The sequence below is a fragment of the Primulina huaijiensis genome, chromosome 7 (assembly GCF_012295235.1).
Source record: "Primulina huaijiensis isolate GDHJ02 chromosome 7, ASM1229523v2, whole genome shotgun sequence".
NCBI lineage: Eukaryota > Viridiplantae > Streptophyta > Magnoliopsida > Lamiales > Gesneriaceae > Primulina > Primulina huaijiensis.
This window is the reverse complement of record NC_133312.1, coordinates 22,141,017-22,164,953: the sequence shown is the minus strand read 5'-3', so window position 1 is coordinate 22,164,953 and position 23,937 is coordinate 22,141,017. Positions and strand designations below refer to the sequence as shown.

The following is a 23,937-nucleotide window of genomic DNA, read 5'->3' as shown; positions in this document are numbered from 1 at the left end:
GAACGATTGAGCCTGAATCGCACATGTCGCGAAAATGGCATTGGGTGATTTAGAAGCAAATGTTGAACTCCGCATGGTTGTCATCTAAATAGCCTTCCTATATACATAATTGAAAGAAAACCAGGGTGACTTTGGAACTCTATCCCATGTCATATGATGACACCATGGAATTGGTCGTTGAGAACAATGAGAAGGCGTGCGGGAATAATCAAAGCTCTTAAATCATATGATTATGCATCATAAGGATGTGAACATTATCAAATAGACGCAATCGGGACCGTTGAATTGTGATTAGAAGAGAAATATCACAAGGATGTGTATTTTCACCAAATGATGTTAGTCATATTAGACAGATCGGGTCCTTCCGAATAGTTCTGATCACATCATAAGGTTGTGATCCTACTAATCAAAAACCCCATCATTCTGCCCGAGCATTCAAGTACTTGCATGTTTTTATATGCATATTTCTCCCTTCATAAAGTGAGTTCGAAATTGATATAACTCGAATATTTTGTGATCTGCGGTGCTACTATTACAATAAATAAAAAATCGTATTTTGGGAGACAATTATCAAATCTAATTGACGGACTTCTTAGATATTGGCATAAGGGTAGGTTTTCAGACCTATGAAGGTTTAATATGGAAAGCCAAACAATACAAGGATTTTCTCTGCTAATATATGTTCCCAATACGCACAAGCCCATGTGTCAAGTGACATACAAAGTATATATCATAAAATTAGCTTGAGGTTGAGATTCTGTCTCATAACTTATCGAAATACTTTAAGAACAGTGACTTCGAAGGATCACGAATTGAAGAATCTCGAGGCACTCAAGTTGTCAAAAATACAACTAAGAAGTCAAGATTTTCTGAAACTCAACTCCTTTGATTTGGCTCAACATATTCTAGATGATTAATCTGTTTACAATTAGCAACAATGTCTAGTTTCCCTTCAGCTTATTCATTACAGAGAGCAGCTGCAAATGTTGGCATCTGTCCAAGATTTACAAAATCGATCTTGTTTAGTCTTACGCAACACAAAACTTTCTCAGGCAATTCCTCGCTGGTTTGTGCCTGCAGCCATCAATCTTGTTGATGAGAACAAATACGCAACTCAAGTTTTTAAATCTTATGGAAATATCATATTTTGACTATTGTACCACGCAGGCAACCAAACAAGATAGCTGACAGTTATTACTACCCTACAATTTTCTTCCAATAATTGCTCCAACTTGCATTTTATGAGAAACAAACACGTGAAAACGATGAGTGTGGACACTTTCATTGGTATAAAACAATGTTCTGCAAAAGGTAAGAGATCCTTGGAAGATATATACTCAACGAATCACCTGAATTGTTAGTCCAAGATCAAATATCCCATTTTTTAATCTTTCTCTAAATGCTTGAAGTCCTTTCCTACATATATAGCCGAACCGATGTACATCAAGGTCTATCTCAAAGTAATTAGCTCCCTGCAAAAACAGGAGTCAACATGATGTTATACTCGAAGCTAAAAACAAGAATCGTTATGATGTTACAATTCAAGCAAAAAGTTCAATAATATAATCACTTGAATCTTTGTTTGATGGCTTATTCTCAAGTTCGAAACGAGGATCTATACTGTTAAAAAAATACCTTGTAGAAAGAATGTTGGGGACGTGAAAGCACCGGCTTATCTTTGTATGCCTGCACAAGCTTCCTTTCCGTAGAACTCAAGCCAAGTTCCTCAGGATTTACAGGATTGACCATTATCTTTAGTCTTTCTCTGTAAGGGACTACAGATTCCTTTGGAAATCCCGCCACCACTTCCATTTCATTTTTAACAAGTCTCTGTATAAATTTACCAAGTTAACACAGTCAACAAAGTTTTGCAACTGTCATAGATCATTCTTGCGCTATCATTTCTGAAAAACATTTTAATGAAAGCATAAAACTTGGACAAACCTGAGTGTTTAGAGTGACTGTCGAATAAAATAAGGTGACTCGTAAATTTTTGGGTAGGAGTTGATCTTTAGTACCTTTATACTTTCCACAAATAAAGGAGAAGTTTCTTTCTCAAAATTCTCCAACAATTTGAAATATATCACAAGGTTTGTCCCTTCCCCATCACTATCTCCAAACATGGCAGCAGGATATGCAGGAAGCTGCCACAAGTAAACATCAAGTTTACATGTATTTTCTTGGATTGCATCCCACTTACTACATGCAAAACTTTGAAAGTTGAAGAGAACTCTTTACCTGTATGTTGACGACGAGTATTGAAGGTACTTCACATTCTGATCTGACTAAGGGTAGTTCAATGTGCTGCGCAATGTGATGCATCTTCCGAGGGGAGGCAAACAAGTCCATGCCAATAGGTATATATGGGCTGTGATTGGGAGCAGGATACTTCTTTTTATCTCTGCAGTCAAGAAAGCATACTCTAGTTAATAAGCCACTGAAAGAAAGCTAAAAACCATGATGTCATCGATGTTAATTGAAACACACCTGCAATAATTCTCCCCACGTAGCTTAAAGGCAGATGGTGGAACGGGGCACCAGCAGCCTTGATTTGGCTTCTCCTTCAATGAGACTGGAATTAGGAAACCTGCTCTAGGATGATATAAACACCTTTGGGAGGAACCTGTAATTATACTCGTATTACTTTAATTCGGTCATCTAATTTGTCATTTAAATATACTATGACAATCATGTTATAGTTATTGTACAGTTACAGAGTTCTATCTGACCATCTTCATCACTAAACTTCCTCTTTACAGCAGTCACTATAAAAGTTGCCTTCTTTCCCATTGATGCTGATCCTGAAAATGCTGGAGCCTGATTTAAGTCCAACACCTTCTCTGAAGAATGAAACTGAGTTAATGAATGGTCCAGTTTGCTTTCTTCATGTTTATCTAAGAAATGCTCGAAATCCACTTTCATCCTCTTGGTGCAAGCTTCTTCAGCTTTTGCCAGGCATGAATTATCAACGGTTTGTTTCTTGTTAACATCGTATTCTACGTATTCTTCACTACTAGAAAAAACTTCTGTTTTACAGCAATTTTTCTTTTGTTGATTGCATCCGTAGGCACTGAAGCATGAGTTGCTTTCATTTTGAGTCACGGGGCTATTTGATATCCTCACGGTCGCACTCTCTAATAATGTGAAACCATCTGCCATCAAAGGCAAAAAGATTACCAAATAAGAACTAGCTTGGTGGCAAACTGTAAGAGAAATATAAATTTATTCAGAACAACCTCCATCAACGCTAACAAAATCATCATCAGTATCAGAATCAAGGGCACTTTGAGAGTCGAACCATTCTTCCTCTTGCCGCTTTTCTGCTAAAAGAAATCAATAAATATTCTATCAGCTAACGGGATCTATGACTCTTTTCATCAAGTAGAAAGAACTTATAACCAAATTTTTCGACAACAATCACAATATAACTCATGCATTCATTCCTTGCAATCTCTTTTTTGTGCCTCACATTTCATAACTCAACTCTTGTATTACCCGAAATCATTTAAATGGAAGCTTCAAGTGAATGCTAAATGCTCATCATATGCTAGTGTTCAATCAAGGTTAAAGTCTAAATCCAGAAAATCTCAGATATAGGATTGAGTTTAGGTACCATTTGCGCCAACTTCTTTATGGTTCCTTTGCCACTGATCAGGCAGATGGAAAGTGCAATTTGGCACCTGAGGTCTCCGGAATCTCGTCATTTCCCGGTCATCATTGTCATTCATAACAAAATCTCGGAAAGTAAAGACATCACTGCAAACTTCCCCATCCATATCGTGGCCTATCGAAACTGATGGGGCGACCTTTCTGCGGCGAAACTTGCATGACTTGTACAAGTACTTTACCTTGGATTTCAGCTGTTTATGTGGCTTTGATGCACAGCCACCCATGACCGTGACTAAATTTGACAAAGCCAAGTAAGAAGGAATGCTTCCCTCATATCAGATACCAAGTTCAAGAATTCGGCTAAACCATGAATTCCAGGCAACCCTGTAAGTAGACATGTAAGTAAGATTTTCCATTGATGTAGGATGCTATATGAGAATCAAATACAATCTCTATAACTCTTTTTTTATCATCATAACTCAAAAGAAATGAGAAAATACTATTCAAACAGAACCGTTTACATAGCATCAAAACAGGACAAGAACTGATGTTTAGAAGCCTGAATTGATCAAGTTCAACAAGAACTGATTATTTCAAACTTGAATTACCTTAAATATATCAAAGATGAAACATAATAAACTCAAGAAAACCGATCCTCCTTGAAAAGTAGTACAAAAGTGCTCACTTCCTTGGCCTTGATGCATCAAATATAATATCTGCAAAAGAGCCCACAAAAGTGCTATTTGGTGGGGAAAAAGGGCTCATGTGAAAATTTTCTCAATAGGAGGAATAATTTTATGAAAAAACACTGCCAAATTTTGACCAACCCACGAGAATTACTTCCCATGGAAATCTTGGTACCACATATAATTAAAGTTTACCAAAAAAAGTAAAAATATAAAATATTTAACATGTATTGAAACTTGGCCCTTCTCCACCTGAATAATTTTTAGGAACAGGTGATGTAGCATTTTCAAGAATTATACATCAAACCTATGAATAAATAATAATAGCATAAATGTCAAGGAAAGGAACTCCAGTATTCTTCTTAACAAAAAGGGAAAGAAAGAAAGGAACTCCAATGATTAAGTTATGTAATGTGCTGTACTTATTTAATTAATAATATTGGATCCAATAATTGTCCTGGTGTTGTAGTACGATTTAAAATATTTGAGTTGCATCGTACCGTCAACTATAATTTTTGATAAAGCGGCAAACACTCGATCCTATAATTGGTACTAAAAACAATGTCACATGTCCGATTCTCATTACTTGTAGTCATTTGGAGGAAATTGTTAGGGGTGCAATATTTGCTCGTGATGTGTTGAACAATCTCAACGTGATATTTGAGCTATTGTAAAGTTTAAAAAATTTGAATTATATCGTTAGTGCCATATATAACGGTAGAGCAGCTTTACTATAATCACTCCACAAGTTTTTTACAAGGTGAAGTATAGTTTGTAGTTTTTTTGTTCTATGTTTTATTTTTCCAAAATAAAATATTATTTTAAGCTAGTCATAAACACTTGTATTTTTGTGTACACGCCTGCCATTTTAATTGATCGTGATTTGCTAGACAAAGTTATTGTAAGAAATCAGTCTGTTCTGCGAATGTAAGGTAGCAAGGACCTTCAAGATGCGTAATCAACCAATAATCTATGTTATTACACAAAATAAATAATTTTCTATTTCTAAATAGCAATTAATTTTGAGAAAAAGTTTATTTATTATAATCATATGAAGACATTAAGTAGCTTACCACTAACTCTTTGTCCCACTAGCATTTAATTTCTACCTACCTATCAATTAAAGAAAAATTGATTGAAATTAAGCCTCAAGTCTCTCTTTTAATAATAATAATAATAATTTATAATAATAATAAGGTAACGGTTCAAGAAGACATTCAATTAAGATTTTATGTATTCTAATGGAATTAATTAATATATGATGGTACAAAGTAAACTTAATCTTCGATTTTAAAAGATTTTAAAGGGTACACGATATAGTACGTATGTGATGAAATATGGAGACGTCGTCTAAAATCCCCACAAAACAAAGTGACAGAAAGAAATAATAAAATTCTTTTTGACATGACGATAAGTATAAATTTAGGTGTAAACAAGTCGATGAAACATTAAACATTATAAAAAAACGAATATTTAACTAACATAAAATGATAGCTCCTATAGTTTTATTGCAATAAAACTATCTTGAATCTATCATCTTGAGCATATATGGTTCATAAGGAAATTGGGGTCTATAAAAAACTTTATTTCATATAGAAATTGAATTGAAAAATATCTAAATAGTTAAAAATGAGAAGCTGGAAACATTTTATTTGGTTAATATCATTATTATGCTTTTATTATTAAATGTTAATTATTATTGTTCTATTTATTATTTTTATTATATAAAATTATTATTCTCTAATAAATAATATTAATAATTATTATAATCAATATTTAACTTAACTATTATTTAATATTTATTTTATTATTTTTGAATTAATTATTAATCATATTCAAGTTATTATTATCGTGACTGTTATCATTATTATTGTTATTGTGCTTAGTATTAAATGGTAATTATTATAATTATTATTTTATATATTATTAATATCATATATAATTATTTTTTACTATTATTTAATGAATATTTTAAATATTTATTATATTTAAAATAATAAATTTTCATTAATTTAAAATTTATTAATATTAAGTAATAAAATAAAAATATTTATTATCAAAAGATTTCAAAAAATTAAAGTGAGATATATTTATACATATAAAAGTTGAGAAAATGAGAATCGATAAATCCAACCAACATTGTTAATGGGAATAGACCATTCCAAAGACTATATCAAGCACGTCCTAAGAGTATTACACAGTGTTACGTGGAATAATTGTCCATATTTAGTAGAGCGATCGAACCGTGATGTTTGAGCTACTGTGCGGTTTAAAAAAACTGAGTTATACCATTACCATCAGCTATATCTTTTGATAAGCGGTAAACGCCCGATCCTACAATTGGTATCAGAGCCAAGGTCAGGAATTCGATTCATATTGATGGCAAAGAGTGCAATTATTAAGAGGGAGATTGTTAGGTGCAATAATTGTCCCTGCTTGGTAGAGCGATCGAACCGTGGTGCTTGAGTTGTTGTACAGTTTAAAAGATTTGAATTGTACCATTACCACCAGCTATAGTATTTGGTAAAGCGACAATCGCTCGGTCTTACACACACATATCTTCGTATACAAACACATATACATACATAAATCTTTTAAAAATATAAACACCATAATTTTAGTGAAAATGAAATTGAATTTTGCATCCTCTATTGTCAAATCCTCAGTGCTTCAAGGCCTGTCGAAGAAAATCACAGTTTAAATTCAACTCATAAAAAAATTTAATTGACTTTAGTTAACTTTGAATTTTAAATGGTTGTTGTAATATCAATATGAGCTAGTTAAGATGATTTTTATTTTTTTTACTCTGGTAAAAAAAATTTATATATAAGAAAATGACATTCTTTGATGAGATAATTTTCTAAAAAAAATAACGCTGACTAAGTTTATTTTACAAATTTCCTTGCTAGTTAAGGGGTGTCATCTTTCTTCTATTTGTCGACATATACATTTAAGGATATCATTTTCTTAAAAAATAGTTGACTACGTTTATTTTACAAATTTCGTTACTAATTAAATCGTGTGTCATCTTTCTTCTATTTGTCGACATCAGTTTATTTCACTATTTTTCATAAAATATAAAAAAATATATTCTATGGAAAAAACGTGTTTTATTGGTCAATGATACTCAAGCACGACGACTATAAACTATTCCACGGGAAAAGAAGCACGAATTACAAATATAATTGAAGCATTTTAATTTTGGAAGTATATTTTCATATATTATTTGTTGTACATCAACATCAAATAGCTAAATATTCCCCCACAAAGTTTGTGGATGCCACCAAAAATATTCAAAATAAGTAGTCGTATGAATTCCTCAATTTGAGACCAAATCCAATTAAATAATATGTTTTGCATTTGTTTTTTGGCCTAATCGTGTTATTGTCGTGGAGGTTGTATACACACCCAATTTTGGCGTTTATATTCCGTATCAAGAACAAGAAGATAAGTTTTTTTTTTTTTTTTTAAAAAAAAAGGGGACATTGTGGTACCAAATCAATAATTAATTTAGTAGATGGTCTCACATATTTTTATCCGTGAGACAAGTCAACTCTGTTCATATTTACAATAATAAATAATACTTTTGACATAAAAATAATATTTTTTTACAGTGACCGAAATAGGAGGTTCGTCTCACAAATCTAGGAAATCCGTTTCACAAAATTGATTTGTGAGACTATCTCAATTTTTTTTGGTAATTATTATGTATCAAATTAGTGGAAAGGAAAAACATGTCTTACAGTTAACCTTAAAATTTTTAGAAAATTTTCGGAATATATATTTGATTTTGGTCCATTATAATCGAGCATATAATGGAATAGTGTAGGATTAGTGAGAAAAATGGATTTGAGCTGATTTTGATTTTCAATCCACAGCTCACATTCACTCCACCTGTTTGGCCCTCAAAATTAAATTGGCCCGATTTGATTTGAGAGGAATATATGAAGTCCAATCTTCTTTTTCATCCTTTCAAATCCTTCAAGTTCTTATACTTCAACTTCGATTCAGTTTTTTTGTAGGACCGAGCGTTTACCGCTTTATCAAACACTATAACTGGTGGTAACAGTGAAACTAAATTTTTTTGAATTGTACAGCAATCTAAACACCATGTTTCTATTGTTATAATAAGCATAGACAATCATCACATTCCAACATTTTTTCTTCACATATATACGTGCGTGCATCTTGCTGCTCCTGCTTTTTCGAACCCACGCACAACTTGCTCCTCCTCTTTTTATCAATCTCACCTAGATTGACGAATACTGTTTGGTTTGTTACTTCTTAGCTCTTATCCTCAACATTCTTGTGCTTAGTTCTTGAAATTAAGTTTTTATCTTTAATAATTTTGTGTAGTGTATTTTAGACAGACTCATGTGGGCTATGGTAGGCTTTAGCCCAGTGTAGCTCCTGGGCTTTAATTTTTTTAACATATATTTAGCCCATTCTTTCTTTGGGCTTATGAGTACACACATGTATAGTAGTCGTTGTGTGCTTAATTCATATACAAAGCTGATTGAAACAATTTTTTCATGAATAATATTTGGTCTAAGGCTGCTTTTTTTTTTTTATGCAAGCTGATCGAAGAATCCTTAAAAAAAATTATTGTAATGTAAATTGCACGAAGTTTGATTGATTGAGTACCTTCCAATAAATGATTTATTAACGTAAATTTTTATGCATATTTGTTGGGAGACTCTTTCATATCAAATTGCACTTTTTGTGAAGCTTACTAATTTGGTGTCACACACACAAACACGGCAAAAATTTGTGTGAGACGATCTCACAGATCGTATTTTGTGAGACAGATCTCTTATTTAGATCATAATGAAAAAGTATTACTTTTTATGCTAAGAGTATTACTGTTTTATTGTGAATATCGGTAGGGTTGACCCGTATCACATATAAAGATTCGTGAGACCGTCTCACAAGAGACCTACTCCACAAACACATATATCTATCAATTAGATCATTAACAAAAGTTTGTGTACCAATTTACCATTTAACCAATAATTTATGTACGGAATTAATTTTACATCCATAACAAAGTAAACAACAAATGAACGAAGGCTTACATTACATGCAATTTAGTCATCATGTTCAGAAGCAATGAGAAAGCTTGATTTTAAAAAATATATAGATGTAGAATCCTCAGTAACTACGATTATATTATACGATAAAAAATTCTTTGAATATATGAATCTTGCACTTCAGATTATGTTAAAAACCGTGTCTTTGGCAATCTACCATTCAATTCAAACTTGTATTAAGAGAAAAAAGACTTCAAGAAATTCACATGGAAGCACAAATCATGGTATTCAATCCCACAACACCAGAAAATAAAGGCAAAAAAAAGGAACCTATTCAAGAATGCAGCCAGAGGCGATCATGCAGACGCTCTTCTCCGACACCAAACATCTCATCAACTCTTTCACCATCTCTGTAGAAATTAAAGGTGGGCGTGTACCGAATATGCTGAGTAGTTTCAGGGCACTCATCTATGTCAACATACACAAAAGAAACCTTTGGAAATTTGCCGCTCAGTTCGCAAAATGTAGGAAGAATCTGACTGCACACTCCACACCTGAAAAACAGAAAACCCGAGTTACCGCGACGAATGAGTTTCTTCCATCTCAACATTACAACAAACACCTGGTGCGCATATGTACCAGCTGTTCTATAATTCAATTCTAAACACACGAAGACATCGAAATAAAGAAACAAAAGAGCGGTATCGACAAACCATGATGCACCGTAGTTGATTACTGCCTGCAAAATAGAATTTCAGACATAGAATTCAGCAACAAATTACAGCCAAAAATATAGAATTGCCTGATTTATTGCTTACAGGGAGTTTTGAAGTTTTGACTTCGCGAAGGATTTCCTTGAGATTATCATCGCTAGTGGCACTAACAAGGTCACCTTGAGAATTTTTCTTCGATTTCAAAGCGCCTTCGTTTCCCTTTTCTTCTTCGCCATTTCCACCCAACTCAGCTCCTTTCTTCATATTTGGCCGATAAAATTTATTGATGACGTGAGTGCGTTAATTTTAGTCTCCGAGTTTTTATTTATAATTAATATGTACTTCGAATTTTATAAATATATATTTTTAAATTAATATTTTAATTATTTCACTTAATAAATTAATTTAAATAATAATTTTAAATATTTTTTTATTAATTATCGTCAATAAAAAAAACAAACAAATAACTCGAGTAAATTGCCCCCCTACTTCCAATTTTTAATTTTTTGATAATCTATAAAATCCAATTTAAATTCAATAACAGTCAGGTAATTGTTCTTGATTTGAATTAATAGTAGAAAAGAAGTGGAAAAGACAATGAGATGATGTAGTGTGAATATCTATCTTATATGTGAAAACTACAATCTAATATAAAGTTATACAAAATGAAATATAAAAGATTCTCGAAAAAACGAGACCCAAAATTGAATACACAATCTTAAACCGATATAGAGCAAGCTAGTTCAAATTTTTAATTCACCTATTCCAACATTGATAACTACTACTGTCATATTCGTTGTTGTTCCTCTCCCAAAGACAGGTTCTTACGCATTACTCATCCATCCGTCTCTGGAAACACCACTTCGGATTTACATGATATATAGAGAAAGTGATGGATATATCATAGGAAGACAGTGTTAATTAATTTTAGTAAGAAGGAGAGCAATGGTAATGGAGCTGATACTATTATCTAGTTTGAGCATCTGTTGATCAACCAAATTGGCATAATGATGGAACAAATTGTCCAACATCAATGTCTCTCCAAAATGATTCACAAGCATTGATTCTTGAATGGATCTCACTGTTTTCGCCACCGCTGCTCCGTAGCTCGAACAATCTCCACCATCCTTGTCTGTTTCATACATTTCCACATTCTCCAGTTTGAACGACCCCTCTTTTCTTACTTCCTCTTCAAGTTCTTCCATCGATGGCGCGTAAAAATGAACCTCATACGACTCCAGTTTTTCCTCCGAAACTTCACCCTTTCGAAAATCAAACGATTTGTTATTTAATCATCTCCACTATACGTTTGAGTTTATATGTAAATAATTGTGTACTGTTGGTCAAAGACACCGATTTATAAATGAAAGCCGATATATATAAATACCTGGGCAACTAAGATAGCCAAAGATTGGTAGAGAATTTCCCAAAAGATATCGTGGACATGGTTACGACCAACCCTCCCCAACAAAATGAGCACCATTTGTCCTCCATGTACGAGTTCTCGGAACCTTGACTTGAGAAACAATGAAAAATCTTGTTGGAATTGTTTGTGGTACGCTTGTTGTACCTGTGGTGGGCTCTTGTCTGATATGTATATGCTCTTTTTGTTTATAGACATGCCATGCTCATCATAAATACCTGAAGGAACCTGCAATTAATCAAATGAACAAAATTATAAATAAAAAAATGGAGTGCTAAACTAATTAATAATATGTAGCTAGTTAGGGGGAAGTAGCAGACCCTGGATAACCAATGCAAACTGTTTGAAGAATAGATGAAGTGCAAGCAACTATCCGGAAACAGCCTGCCATAAAACGAGCCTGGATAGGCAGCTAAGTAAATACAACTAGGCGTCTTGAGCTCCCGATACCATTCGGGTAAGGCCTGGAAAATAGTGTTGAAATCATTGGTAGGAAGATCATTGAGATACACCCTGAATTCGGGTACTTCTCTAGCGGTGGCAGTTGCTGTGGTCTCCACAGATTCCACGATATCTTTTATGTTTAAGAGAGTGTTAGGCCCCGAAGAACACCCGAGATCGGCTATGCCTATGCTCTTGGGCCAGCTTGTTGCCACCAGCACTTTCTCTATGGCCTCTAGTATTATGTGTTTTACCTTATCAGAGGCCTTTTTCTGCACACATATATGTGTAACATTAGAATTTGTATATGAAATGCAAGATGAGTAATCACAATTAGAAACCTGGAATGAAGAATTCTTGGAATAGCTATTCTCTCCAAGCCCTCCATTCATGTGGAAAACTTTCTCTAGATCCATGAGTTGGAGCAAAGTTAGCATCCAATGCCCCAACATGCAGCTAGTTTTCTTGGTTTATGCCACATTTTAAAGACACTAGCGTGCACGTATGTTATCAAAGTAGATATTGATCAATTGATACCACAAAGTAAAAGCGTGCCATTGACCAATTGAAAGTGGGGGGACTCCCCCTATTGTCGGAAGACATATGGACGATTTTTTTTATTATTTTTATGATGTGAGAATCCACCTAAGTTATATTTAAATTTTTTTATTATTTTTATGACAAAAGAATCCACTAACTTATTCTCCGGATTAACGCAATATCTTACAAACTACGTTAGCTAGGTAAATATATACCAAGAAAGTCATCTGAGAAACTCTTACTGAAAAATTAAACAGCCTTACGAAAGCAATGTTTGATTAATTTTAGTAAGTGGAAGTGCAGCTTTGGTTTAATCATGACCAGCTAATAAAATTATTAATTTTTTTTGGTCAACTTTGGGCACTATAATATAAAAACTTTTTCAAATAATGTGATTATTTTCCCAACTTAGCTAGGATTCATTTCCTTTTCAATTTGTTGGAAGAATGAGGGCCTCTCTTTTTCGTCCACTTCCGAAATCACCACCCCGTTCGAATACTGTACTGACTTTGACAAGTGTCGGACAAGGGGCACTAAGTTTTTTACTTTTATCACATGAAACAATGACAATTTCGGAAAAAATAAATTAGATTTTGACTGGGTATATTGTCTTTTCTTTCTTAGGTACAGAAATCTTGTGGAGTGAGTTTATGGAATATAAAACTAAAGTAGAGTTCATTTTATGTCTTTTGATACTCATGGAAAATTTAGGGTCCGATTTCGACGAGTGTCACTAGTCCAGACGCAGGTTTTGAAATTGTCCTGAGCCTGAAATCAAGAATAAGACCGTTAGAAGAGGGCTAGGAGGGTGTCCTGGCGTAGCCCCTCCGACACTCAAGTCAGAGACTGAGGATATATGAGGAGAGCAGCTAAGGGTGCTGCTGAAAGCAATATAGTGAATCCTTAATCATGCGCTCAAACCTGGTATTTATAGGAGAATACCTGGGCTTGTCATGAGCCATTTACCTGTGGGCCTTATAGATGGACCGGGAGTTTGGGCCGGATCTTGATGGGTTTATCCCTGGGGTATCACCAGTCTCCCCCTCCCAAGTCGAACTGAATCGTAGGTTCAAAGTTCGATTAATCGCGTTCTCGGTTTATAACATGTAGAGCCATATTCCTGGCTCCGCCACTCCCTTACCTCATTACATAAAATAAGTCGATGAAGTTGACGGTTTCATTATTCGCCAAAAAGGCGAGCCCCCTCATGACTTAATAGATAAAATCATATTTTATTTTTTATTACCTTATTTTATTTTGTAAAGATGATTTTTTGGAGGTGGCTTCAAGTCTTCAACCTACCCATCCACCTCCCAAATGGCCTGACGGACGCTTATACTAAAGAGTAGGAGGGAGCACAAATTTAAAAGCTGGTTTCAAATCCTCGGCTGAGCTACAGTCACGCAATCAAGAATGACAGCAGAAAAGGCCTTTAGGGATGGATAGTGGATACATTTCGCGGCTCACACGAAGGTGGTAACATGGCCTATGTCATGTGCTGTATACTTTATACGATCAATGCATATAATAGTAGACTTTTTAGAAGCCGAAGATTCATTGCTTGGACATAGATCGACAAACATGTATTCACATGTGTATATATCTCTACTAACCTTGATGACACTTATTTGAATGACCTAGTGATGCAATCTTTCTTGTATTCGCTTCCCTTGGATGTTTTGATCAAAAGACATACGGACATAGTCTCCACGCATTTATGCACTATAACATACTGTCAATCTGTCATGAAACACAATCCAGCTAATGAATCAGACTATCAAGAAATAACTTTGTTGAAGTACACCACAACAATATACAAAATCAGTGATTTTCTGTGACGATTAATCAAAAGGGTCTCTTTCTCAGCTCTAGGCAACATAAACAACACGAGGAACTTTCCCGTCATCAAATGGCAAGCAAACATACTCCCGCGAGAACTCTTGCGCAATCTCCAACGCCAATTCACCGTGCAACGCCTTGCAATACATGAACAAGACGACATTCGAAGCCGCGGCATAGAGCATCCATAGAGTCATAATACCCGCCTGAACTATACACATAACGATGAGCAACGCCCTGTCAATCCACCCAGCACTATTCGGGACCAACCTAAAACACGAAAAGATATACGGGACTAACATCAAACACGAAAAGGACATGAGCCCAATCCCCAAACCAAACAATACGATCATGGAAATTCCAACTTTCTTCATTCCCTTCATTAAATAACAGCTCCTCTTCAATGGCGCAAACCCCCACTGTGATTCAACCACAACAATCACATTCGCCAGATGCCATTCAGCTAAAACGTAAACCATCGCCCCAATAAGCAACACCGCTATCAATATAGCACTAAACATAAAAAACAAGCCATCGTAGTCGATTCCAAACCCAAATAACAGGAGCCCATTAAACGCCAACCACGCAATCAACCCAACGCCTAAGCAAACCACCCCCACAAAAATGGCAGCTATACTAAGAGTCACAAGAAGGGGGAGAAAAGAAAACAAAATTGACTTCATCGAGGAAACAAATTTCACAGGCCTACCGTAGAATCCATGGAAGGTGCTGTAGGTGATGGATGCAGAGGCAAAAAGGGAGAATATCAGAACAAAGAGCGCGTAAAGAACTGGGATAAATTTGTCGGCAGGAGGGACTTGTGCGAGAAGAACTCGGTTATAGCTGGACAGAATTGAAGTGGGCTGAGAAAGAAAAGGGTAAACAATGATGGAAAAGGATAAGGGGAGGAGGAAGAGAACTGACAGAGCTAAGAAGTGGCGGGAGTGGGCGTTGATTATGCATTTTGCTTCGGAGATGACTCCGCTGAGGTTTAGACTGTGGGTTGACATGGTCACAGATCGAAGCGAAGAGGTAACGTGGGAGTCGGAGATATGAAGAAATTAGACGACGACGACGGAGAGTCGAGAGAATTACAATTTGATACTCCAATTTTTGTTAAATTGGCAATGTTGTCCTTCAATTAATTGTTATTTATTTTCAGTAAATTCATTAGTAAACTTAATTCCTTTAATAAGATTATCTAAATTAAATATTCATAATAAATTGAAGTAAACTCAATATGAAGATGGTTAGTTTTTAAAACATAATTAAATGGTAGTCGCTCCATGGACCTGCTTAAAGGCCCAATTCAATCATTCTAGGTCCATTAAATAAGCCCAAAAGAACTTTTCTTGGGCCTTTTGCCGAGAAGGCGAAAGTTTTTTTATTAAAAAAAAATAATAATAATAACTAGGCATTTGAGTGATATACGAATATGAAATTTCAAAGAAAATTCAATATGGTTTTCTTGCCATATCAGAATACCGATTTCCTTTGCCAATTTTTTTTAAAGTAATATTATAAAAACACGAATTATTTTTGAATAATTTAAATTACGTGACAATCACATGCTTTGTATAGCATTTTCTTCCCAATAATTTCACCAAATGACAACTCATAATTATAGGTCAAGTCAATACGTGACTTCGACTATGATATTTATTGCTAGTGAAATTGCGAAAGAAAGACGATAATACAACTTAAATTTTTTAAGTTGTAAATAATGTAAACAATATGATCCGATTATTGAATTAATGTGTACTAAGTTAGAAGATGCCAAAAGTCATGCAAATCGAAGGCAAAAACTGCTCAAAATGTAATTAGGACGTCGCAATAACGACCTTTATAGTTTATTTCCACCATTCAATTAGCATAAATTTTTTAAAAATTACGATGAATTTGATTTAGAACAAGATATTTGATTTGCAAAAAGACAACTTGTCTTTAAAATTCATCACAATCGCTATTAAATTTACTAAACTTAATGTGTAGTAATTTGAAATCACTTAATATTCTCCATCAGAACAAAAGAGATAATGTATCTGACTACTTGTATTTTGTTCATCCAAACAAGACAATAAATTTAAAATAAATAGATTTGAAATTCATCATTTCAGACCCGTAAGCTCGAACACAACATATGACTGTATTAATCCAAAGATCTTGTCGATGTAGTAAAATCGAATGTGAATTGAATGGAAAGCAAAGAATCTCTACTCTACTTTGCAGTGTACGTAAAATGACATCTCCATCACGTACGTACATGGGGCCCGTGAATCGACAACCGTTAAAATCAGAGGCCCGAGATGCCAACTAACGGACTGGATTGAACACCTCTGTAGTTGATGTGATTAGCAAAAGGAACATCTGTTGGATTCTTTTCTTTTTACTTACGGGTCCACGTCACCTTTGCGACAAATATAATCTATTTATCATACATTATCTCTATCTCATGTATATGATTTGTATTTAAAATTATTGAACTCAAATCTATTTTTGAACATTTACAAATAATTTATGAGTCGAACTCGAGTCCAATTATTTATTCGTCTTCTCGTGATCCATATGAGTAAATATGGAACTGGGATATAAAAAATGGTTAGTTTTCGAGTTATATTTTAATTATTTGTAATAAATTTATTGGAATCACACACACGCGTGCGCGCGCGCACACACATATATATATATATGTATATGTATTTATGAGAAGTAATTAATGTGACACAAAAGTTAAAAATAAAAATCACTTATTTCCCGGTGGGGGCGAGTCAGTGGTCTGCAGATGGAAAAAGGCTGGGGAAAATAATACTGCACGGCAAGGCGGAGGACGCAACACATGCATGCACGTCTCATTTATTATTATCGTAATTATTATATAGTCAGAAATATTGTTATTTAAGAGAACAAATTTAAATGAACTATATTATTATTAATAATTATATTAATAGTTGATGTAACTTGGGACAGACAAAATGTAATTATTTCTAGAAATAATATGTATATTATATTATATAGTAGGAAAGATGAGGAGACAGAAGAGGAATTGGAAGTCGGAAGCAGCTTTTTTTTTTTTTTAATTTTATTATTATTATTGTTGTTGTTGTTTTTTCACTTGGAAAGTGTCGATTTTATTCGGCCTTTCTTTTGTTTCCACCTTTCTCTCTTTTCTCAATCACATTCATTATCATTCTGCTTGCACAGGTCCTACTTCAGTTTCCACACCTATATATACAATTTTATTGCTCTACACACACACACACACACACACACACTAATGAACGTTTCTATATGTATAATTTTTTTAATTAATTTGATCTATATCAAATAAGAATAATATTATAGTTATAAAAATTAATTAAAAAATTATATTATCATATAAATGATAATATAAATTTAAAAACAAAAAAATCTAGACCAAGATTGATATATATAAATCTTTACTTAATTTTAAATTCGGAAAAAAATTAATTTTAACTTCAATATAAATTTAAAAAAAAGTTAATTTTCAGATCAACTCAAATTTGTAAATTGGTGGCTGAAGTGTTTTTTTTTATATCTTGTGTTTGAAATATATATAATTGAAAAAGTAAATATTTTGTGAGACAATTTCACATATTTATATATGGTAGAAGGGCTTATTCAATTTAAATTTGGAGTGCAAAATAATACTTTTGACATAAAATGCAATATTTTTTCATAAGCCGGAACTAGTTGGATATGAGACGTGTATCACAAAATTAATCTGTAAAACAAACTCATAGAAGTTTTTGTGATAATTGAATTATGCGAGTCTCTTGTCTTTGTATGTGATATCACACGAAGAGGGCTTAAATCATGTCATACGAAATATAAAACTATATATATTATTATAGATTTTCTATGTTACACCCGATAGATCTATGACTTAATTATCATATTTAGTGACTATAAATGCACGAGGAGTAAATATCCCTATAAATACCAAAATTTAATCCTATCATAAAAAGAGAAATGAGCTTTCTAGAGCATGGGGAAAGGCTCAGGTATGGGAAATATAAAAGGATATATAGGCGGATCATCTATGGACGTAACCACAGAATCACGCTTTTAAGTATTCAGTCAGACTTTTGTTTTGCGTTTCCCGAAAATGGCCCTAGATTCTGCGCCTCTCTTTGTTCATTCTTAAATTGAGAATGCGACTATTCGTATTTGTAACAATGACACATTCTCAGGTTTTTCTCTCCTTTTTATATGTTACGACCCTTCATTCTCCCACTGCCAAAGGATCGTACTGTCAACACTTCCTCTGTACAAACCTACTCCTTTGTTTTTAAATGTAGAGTCGGAGTTGATACCGAAGGCCTGACTCAATGGTCTCATCGGAATTCTCTATGTATTGACTCAAGTTCGAGTCTTCTCCACCATCTAGATTAAGATATAAAAAAAATAAGTAGTCGGAGTTTTAAACTCGAAATATCGTCTGAGATTTTGATATTAGATGAGTTATACTTAATTTATACTCTAACTTGAGGTGAATGCAAGTGTGGAGCCACATCTCAATTTTTTAATTTTTAAATTGAGATTTTGGTTCAAACTTGTATTTAAACCAGATACCTCAATTAAAAAGTAAAACAAAAGAAAGAAAAATTAAAATTTTCGTATTTAACAAAAGTAATCAAATAGAAAAAGAAAAACATAGTCCAATAAAATTAAGATTTTAATATAAAAAAAACTAGTTGCTATGAAATAATTGACAATTATTATATTATATTCTGTAAGAATTTTTGCATCCATCACTTAGTTAAGTGAATGTACAATTTTTGAGCCATAAAAAACTTAATTATTCATTTATTTGATAATATCAATTGCTAAAAATGTTTCATCCTCATGAAAATGAAAGCCCAAGCTCCATTAATGTCAACTCAATATATATAGATAGGTTTGAGTTCCATCACAACACTTAATTTATTAAACTGTCAAAAAATGTCACATGTGCTTCAAGATATGTGTCCAATTTTTATTTTATTTTTTTATGTATAGAATATATAATTTTATCCAACTGTCACATGCATGTATGTACAAATTTTTTATCTCACCTTCTGACAAATTTCTTGTATTACATGACAATTTTACTATGATACTATTGTTCATATAACAGTGATGAATACATTTATTTGTTTAATCAGGCCTATGCCTGATTTTTGAAGACATAAATTTGTCTTTCTTAGGATTAGTTCTTGTCCTTTTATCATTGGGATGCAGTATTAGTCATTGTGTTTTGTCATTAAGCAAGATAATAACTAGTTGGAGGACCATTAAAATACCTAATATTAGTGGGTGGACCTGATTTTTGGAGGAGCAAAATCTTATTCTTAATTTATATTTATATAAAATATGAGAAAAAAAGTTAAAATGGAACTGGATTTAACATAGTTTAAAGGTATAATATTGGCCTAAACAAGTGAATTTTATATCAGCAGTAAAACATTAGCTTCCTAATATTCTCAGCAAGTTTGGGCAAAGGTGTTGTCTTAGCCGGCGATGTCCTAGAAACAGTGGATGTTGGGGTTGAGGCATTTGAATCCGAGTGCTCAAGATATAACCGGCCTCTGTAGGCAGCAAGATGAGCATAATATGCAGGAGGGACCAAAGAAATAGGCTTGGTGCACCTCACAAACGTGTAGCAAAGATTGTAAACCAGCTTCTGCATCTCATCGGATGTGAACTCATTTTCATCCCACAAAATGTGGTAATGAATGGGCCGACTCGTACCCTTTACACCCCAGTGGCTACAGAGGTAGAAGTCGAATGATTTTGGATGAGTTATCACTGTATCCACCACGGTTCCAGGATGTACATTTTCATCCGAGAAGTGATTCTCTGTGAAAGGTGGATCGGTTTGATCACAAGGGAATAGCCGAGTATGGTGCCGTTTCTGCACTACTGCGAAAGTGATCGGAGGGTTATAACTTGGGAATCTTGAACAAGCATGTCGAATGGCTTCTAATTCTTCATGCAAAACTTTTTCGAATTGTGTTTCACTAACCCCATCTCGAAAAAAGATTATTCTTTGTGGAAGTTTTGAGAGTTCGTCGTAAAAATCATCTAATATTTCTCCTACCATTGTGCTAAGGTCTTGAATAATCTCTTGTCGATGCGTTTGGGACCTCATTCTTGAAACATACTTGTTTGCCGAAGGCCAATTTACGCTTCCAACAACAGCAGCAACTGAGGGACTAAAATCGTCTAATGGATGGGGATGTGTCACATCCGCGCCCATAAAGATCACCGGATTGTCTTGCCTGAAGAGCCTTGGGATTTGAGAAGGTAATGTGTTGTAAAGTGCAACAGTGCATCCCCCAACTTTTGCATTTATCTTAAGAGCCAAGTTCGCAAGAAACTGTGAACTTAGCTTGCCAATATTCGAGTATAAACAGCACTGGCTAACAACTCCTATACTCGTTTCAGCAATTCGCTTCAAATCAGCGTATCCTTTGTGTTTCCTCTCCATAACACAGATAAGCAGTTGAAGATTGTTGAAGGCAGCTTTATGAATTTTCTTGAGTTTAGATTCCAAAAGCCTCGCATTTCCAAGGACGTGCATTGACTCGAAGATTGGACTCACAACTGTGTGTTTGTGGAGCAAAATACCCAAATTTTCACATCTTTGAGACAGCTGGTTTATGAATTTTGGAATGCAAGACTTTTGGTCTGAGGTGCCACCAAAACTTACAATCGCCCACCGCTCAACTCGAGTACCCTCAAAGACATGGCTATCCAAAAGATTCCACTGCCGATCGTGACGTGAAGGAGTCAGGTTTCTTACATGACCACCGTTTCCAAGCCTAAGTTTGGGAGGTTGAAGAATTCTACCTGTCAGTCGTGTCATTTCTTTCGAAACTTTGAGTTTAAATTCTTTTTCATGATCGCCACTGCAAAAATAAGAACAAATGGATTAATCACAAGCCAAAATGCCATCCATAAAATGGCATATGTTAGAAATTTACCTAGTTGGGCCGAATGATCCTTCCATAACACTGGTGATGATTTTCTTGCGTTCTCGAGGTTTTTGACAGCCCATTTTAAGCACTTTCACGGTCTGATCATCAGAGAGTTTACCAAAAAACTTCTGCCCTTCACAAATCACACAAAGCTCCATGGGAAGATAACATGCTTTCCTCCTACTAATCTGCAAGCAAGGCAAATTTCGATACTGCACATCATAATCATAGTGATCCTTGAAATAGCTAACAACCCGTAGTTTCGTCCCATCTCTATCAAGAAAGGATAGATTTTCAGTTACTTCTTCGGTTAAGCTATAAACTCGGTATCTTTGAACGGTTTCTCTATGGCAAACAAATACCCTAATGTTCTTCATTGTTTTCTCCACTTCTTTCCTCTCTTCGTTCGTCAAACTTTTGGCCTTGTTTTGAAAGATATCATGCATAAAATCGAAGCGCTTTTGCACATAAGGGATCACACCGATACTTTCATGAAAAGCTGTCACCGAGAAATCAACATTTAGGGCAAGGCCTTGTTGTGTTGGCCTTAAGCTCTGGAAGAATCCCCCAAGTGCAACGGCTCCACCCCCTATTTCTTTTTCCCCAACGATCAAACTCGTGTAAAATGACCTCCCTGCCGCTATACACTTTTCTGCTGGACTCTCCCGCAATACGACATCCAATGCATGGATATACTCTTGTGGAAGAGGAGTGATATCATCTCCTTTACTCAAATAGCTACTTAAGGATTCACCATCAACCTTTGAGACGAGCTTCATACTAACTCGAAAAATCTTATGTTGCATATTTTCTTGCGGATTCATCGATTCTACACACATTAAAACCGGTTTACCATCAGCTATAGGGAGGCTAATATAAAACTCAAGCCTGTCATCTTGGAATTCTACAGGGCTATAGATAGTCCTTCCACCATCATAGACCGGAAGAGCACCAGATAGTCTCGCGGAATTCTCCTCAACGAGTTTTCGCTTGATCATTCGAGAAATTTCCTTCGAGGGATTCGGAGATATTTCAACATCGTAATGAAAAATTTGTTGTGATGGATCGAATTGGACTAAGAAATGATTAGCAAGGAGGCTAACAACCCTCCCTTTCACCCCGCCGGAATCCGGCCTTCTTGCAACAGCCAATGCTTTTGGCTTATCGCCCGCAATCTTTCTTCCATTTCTCTTTTCAAAGGGCAGACAAATTTTCTTCTGGATCTCAATTTCAGCTGCAAAACTTCATGGAATTAGCGCAGCAACATAAACATCACTGACGCAATTCTTATCAACACGAATCTTACAAACTCAGCAGAAAGCATAAACATGACCAATATCCTTAAAAATAATAAAAAAAATGTCGCACTTTTGACTGCAAAAACACTTATTTTATCCATTATCCATCCACTCTTGGAACATTACTACGCATGATTGCAACACACCCATTTTATTGAAGTCCAGCACACAAAAGAGAATAAACTAAAAAAAACAAACAAAATCGATGAACACAAGAAAAAGGGCATTCGACACCATGAAATTACCTTGAGAAACCGAGAACTCTCGAACATGGGAATCAGAAGAAGTGGCGATACGATGATTATTTTCCTCCAACGAGGATTTCCGAAAGTGGGTTTTTGATTCAAAGCTGTGGTTTTGAAGAAAAGGAGGTGTTATTGTCAGATGAAGAGGTATAGCCGGAGGCAGAGGAAGCAAAGCCGGGTAAATTTGGTACAGATTCTGATAACCAAAACCAAAACCAAAACCATAACCATAAGCAAGCCTGTTAGAACTCTGCAACAATTGGTGATGATAATGGTAGGCATGAGCACTTCGATTTCCTGAAAAGCTCCTCGTGGTGCTATTGGACTCTTCGTCTTCCATAACTTAGCTCGGGAGATGAAACAGCAGCAAGAGTCAGCAAAAGGGACTATTTGCATGAAAGAGAAAGGAAACTTATTCAAGCAGAAATTACAGTCAATGCGGCCCACAGAGAGGGAGAGTTCTTGGCTTTGTAGTTTGATTTTACTTGGGAAAAAACAGCAACAGCTTCTGTTCTTACTTCTTTATGAAGAGCTTTGTTCTATTTTTCACTCAAATTCTGTGTTTCTTGTTCAATGTATGACTTTGCCATATGTTATGATATACATTTCATTCTCAATTTCCCTTTATTTATTTTTCTATGAAATGAGCAGTCTAAAATATTATTATAGTTATAATTATTATTATTGTCGGTATAAAATATTGATTTAATTTTTAATTTTTTTTTTTTGAAATCTTGACATTTTAAATTTAGGATGAATATTTTAGAAAGCTTGTCGTTGCAAGGGGGAGCTCAGTTTTAGGAGGGGTGAGCAAAACTAGATTCGTCGGGGGGTTTAGATTAAAAAAAACGAACCAAATCATATTTTATCGAGCTATTTGAAGAAATACCTCAACTTCACAAAAAATTCACAATTATCTTATTTCATTTGTATTAATAAATATCTCTAAAAATAGTAAAATAATAATAAATAGATTTAAGAAACAAATAAAACCAATTACAATAAATTTATCACAATAATCAAATATAATACATCTACAATTCAAAATTTTAAAATATACTTTTGAACCGAATCAATTTTTTGATTTGATTAATTTTAAAAACCAATTCATGAAAAATTAAAAATCAATCACC

The 23,937-nt window shown here is 34.4% G+C and overlaps 5 protein-coding genes across 7 annotated transcripts; all 5 read right to left on the bottom strand.

Moving 5' to 3' along the window:
* Positions 1 to 710: 710 nt before the first annotated feature.
* LOC140980296 (uncharacterized) lies at positions 711 to 4,643 on the bottom strand. 3 transcript variants are annotated; one of them, XM_073446042.1, is made up of 10 exons: positions 4,218 to 4,643; positions 3,614 to 3,993; positions 3,237 to 3,323; positions 2,709 to 3,152; positions 2,488 to 2,623; positions 2,239 to 2,401; positions 2,019 to 2,144; positions 1,636 to 1,830; positions 1,350 to 1,472; positions 711 to 1,074 (listed from the first exon to the last, which is right to left on the bottom strand). In XM_073446042.1, the coding sequence occupies exons 2-10, from the start codon at positions 3,891 to 3,893 to the stop codon at positions 958 to 960; spliced, it is 1,671 nt and encodes a 556-aa protein (XP_073302143.1). In that variant the 5' UTR covers positions 3,894 to 3,993; positions 4,218 to 4,643; the 3' UTR covers positions 711 to 957. The 3 variants fall into 3 exon arrangements, with proteins under 3 accessions (XP_073302143.1, XP_073302144.1, XP_073302145.1); XM_073446043.1 differs by having other exon boundaries at positions 3,237 to 3,320; XM_073446044.1 differs by having other exon boundaries at positions 2,730 to 3,152; positions 4,218 to 4,642.
* Positions 4,644 to 9,544: 4,901 nt separating this feature from the next.
* On the bottom strand, positions 9,545 to 10,378 carry LOC140981226 (thioredoxin-like 3-3). The gene is made up of 3 exons (XM_073447554.1): positions 10,144 to 10,378; positions 10,039 to 10,064; positions 9,545 to 9,879 (listed from the first exon to the last, which is right to left on the bottom strand). Exons 1-3 carry the CDS (start codon positions 10,300 to 10,302, stop codon positions 9,660 to 9,662), a joined length of 405 nt encoding a protein of 134 aa, XP_073303655.1. The 5' UTR covers positions 10,303 to 10,378; the 3' UTR covers positions 9,545 to 9,659.
* Positions 10,379 to 10,697: 319 nt separating this feature from the next.
* Positions 10,698 to 12,475, bottom strand: LOC140980246 (probable methyltransferase TCM_000336). The gene is made up of 4 exons (XM_073445972.1): positions 12,244 to 12,475; positions 11,782 to 12,174; positions 11,426 to 11,689; positions 10,698 to 11,300 (listed from the first exon to the last, which is right to left on the bottom strand). The coding sequence occupies exons 1-4, from the start codon at positions 12,352 to 12,354 to the stop codon at positions 10,956 to 10,958; spliced, it is 1,113 nt and encodes a 370-aa protein (XP_073302073.1). The 5' UTR covers positions 12,355 to 12,475; the 3' UTR covers positions 10,698 to 10,955.
* A 1,825-nt stretch (positions 12,476 to 14,300) lies between these two features.
* Positions 14,301 to 15,388, bottom strand: LOC140980276 (uncharacterized). The gene has a single exon (XM_073446008.1). The coding sequence runs from the start codon at positions 15,289 to 15,291 to the stop codon at positions 14,311 to 14,313; it is 981 nt and encodes a 326-aa protein (XP_073302109.1). The 5' UTR covers positions 15,292 to 15,388; the 3' UTR covers positions 14,301 to 14,310.
* A 4,249-nt stretch (positions 15,389 to 19,637) lies between these two features.
* Positions 19,638 to 23,384, bottom strand: LOC140980222 (protein argonaute 7-like). Its single transcript, XM_073445942.1, has 3 exons — positions 22,805 to 23,384; positions 21,268 to 22,495; positions 19,638 to 21,192 (listed from the first exon to the last, which is right to left on the bottom strand). The coding sequence occupies exons 1-3, from the start codon at positions 23,142 to 23,144 to the stop codon at positions 19,734 to 19,736; spliced, it is 3,027 nt and encodes a 1,008-aa protein (XP_073302043.1). The 5' UTR covers positions 23,145 to 23,384; the 3' UTR covers positions 19,638 to 19,733.
* Positions 23,385 to 23,937: the final 553 nt, after the last annotated feature.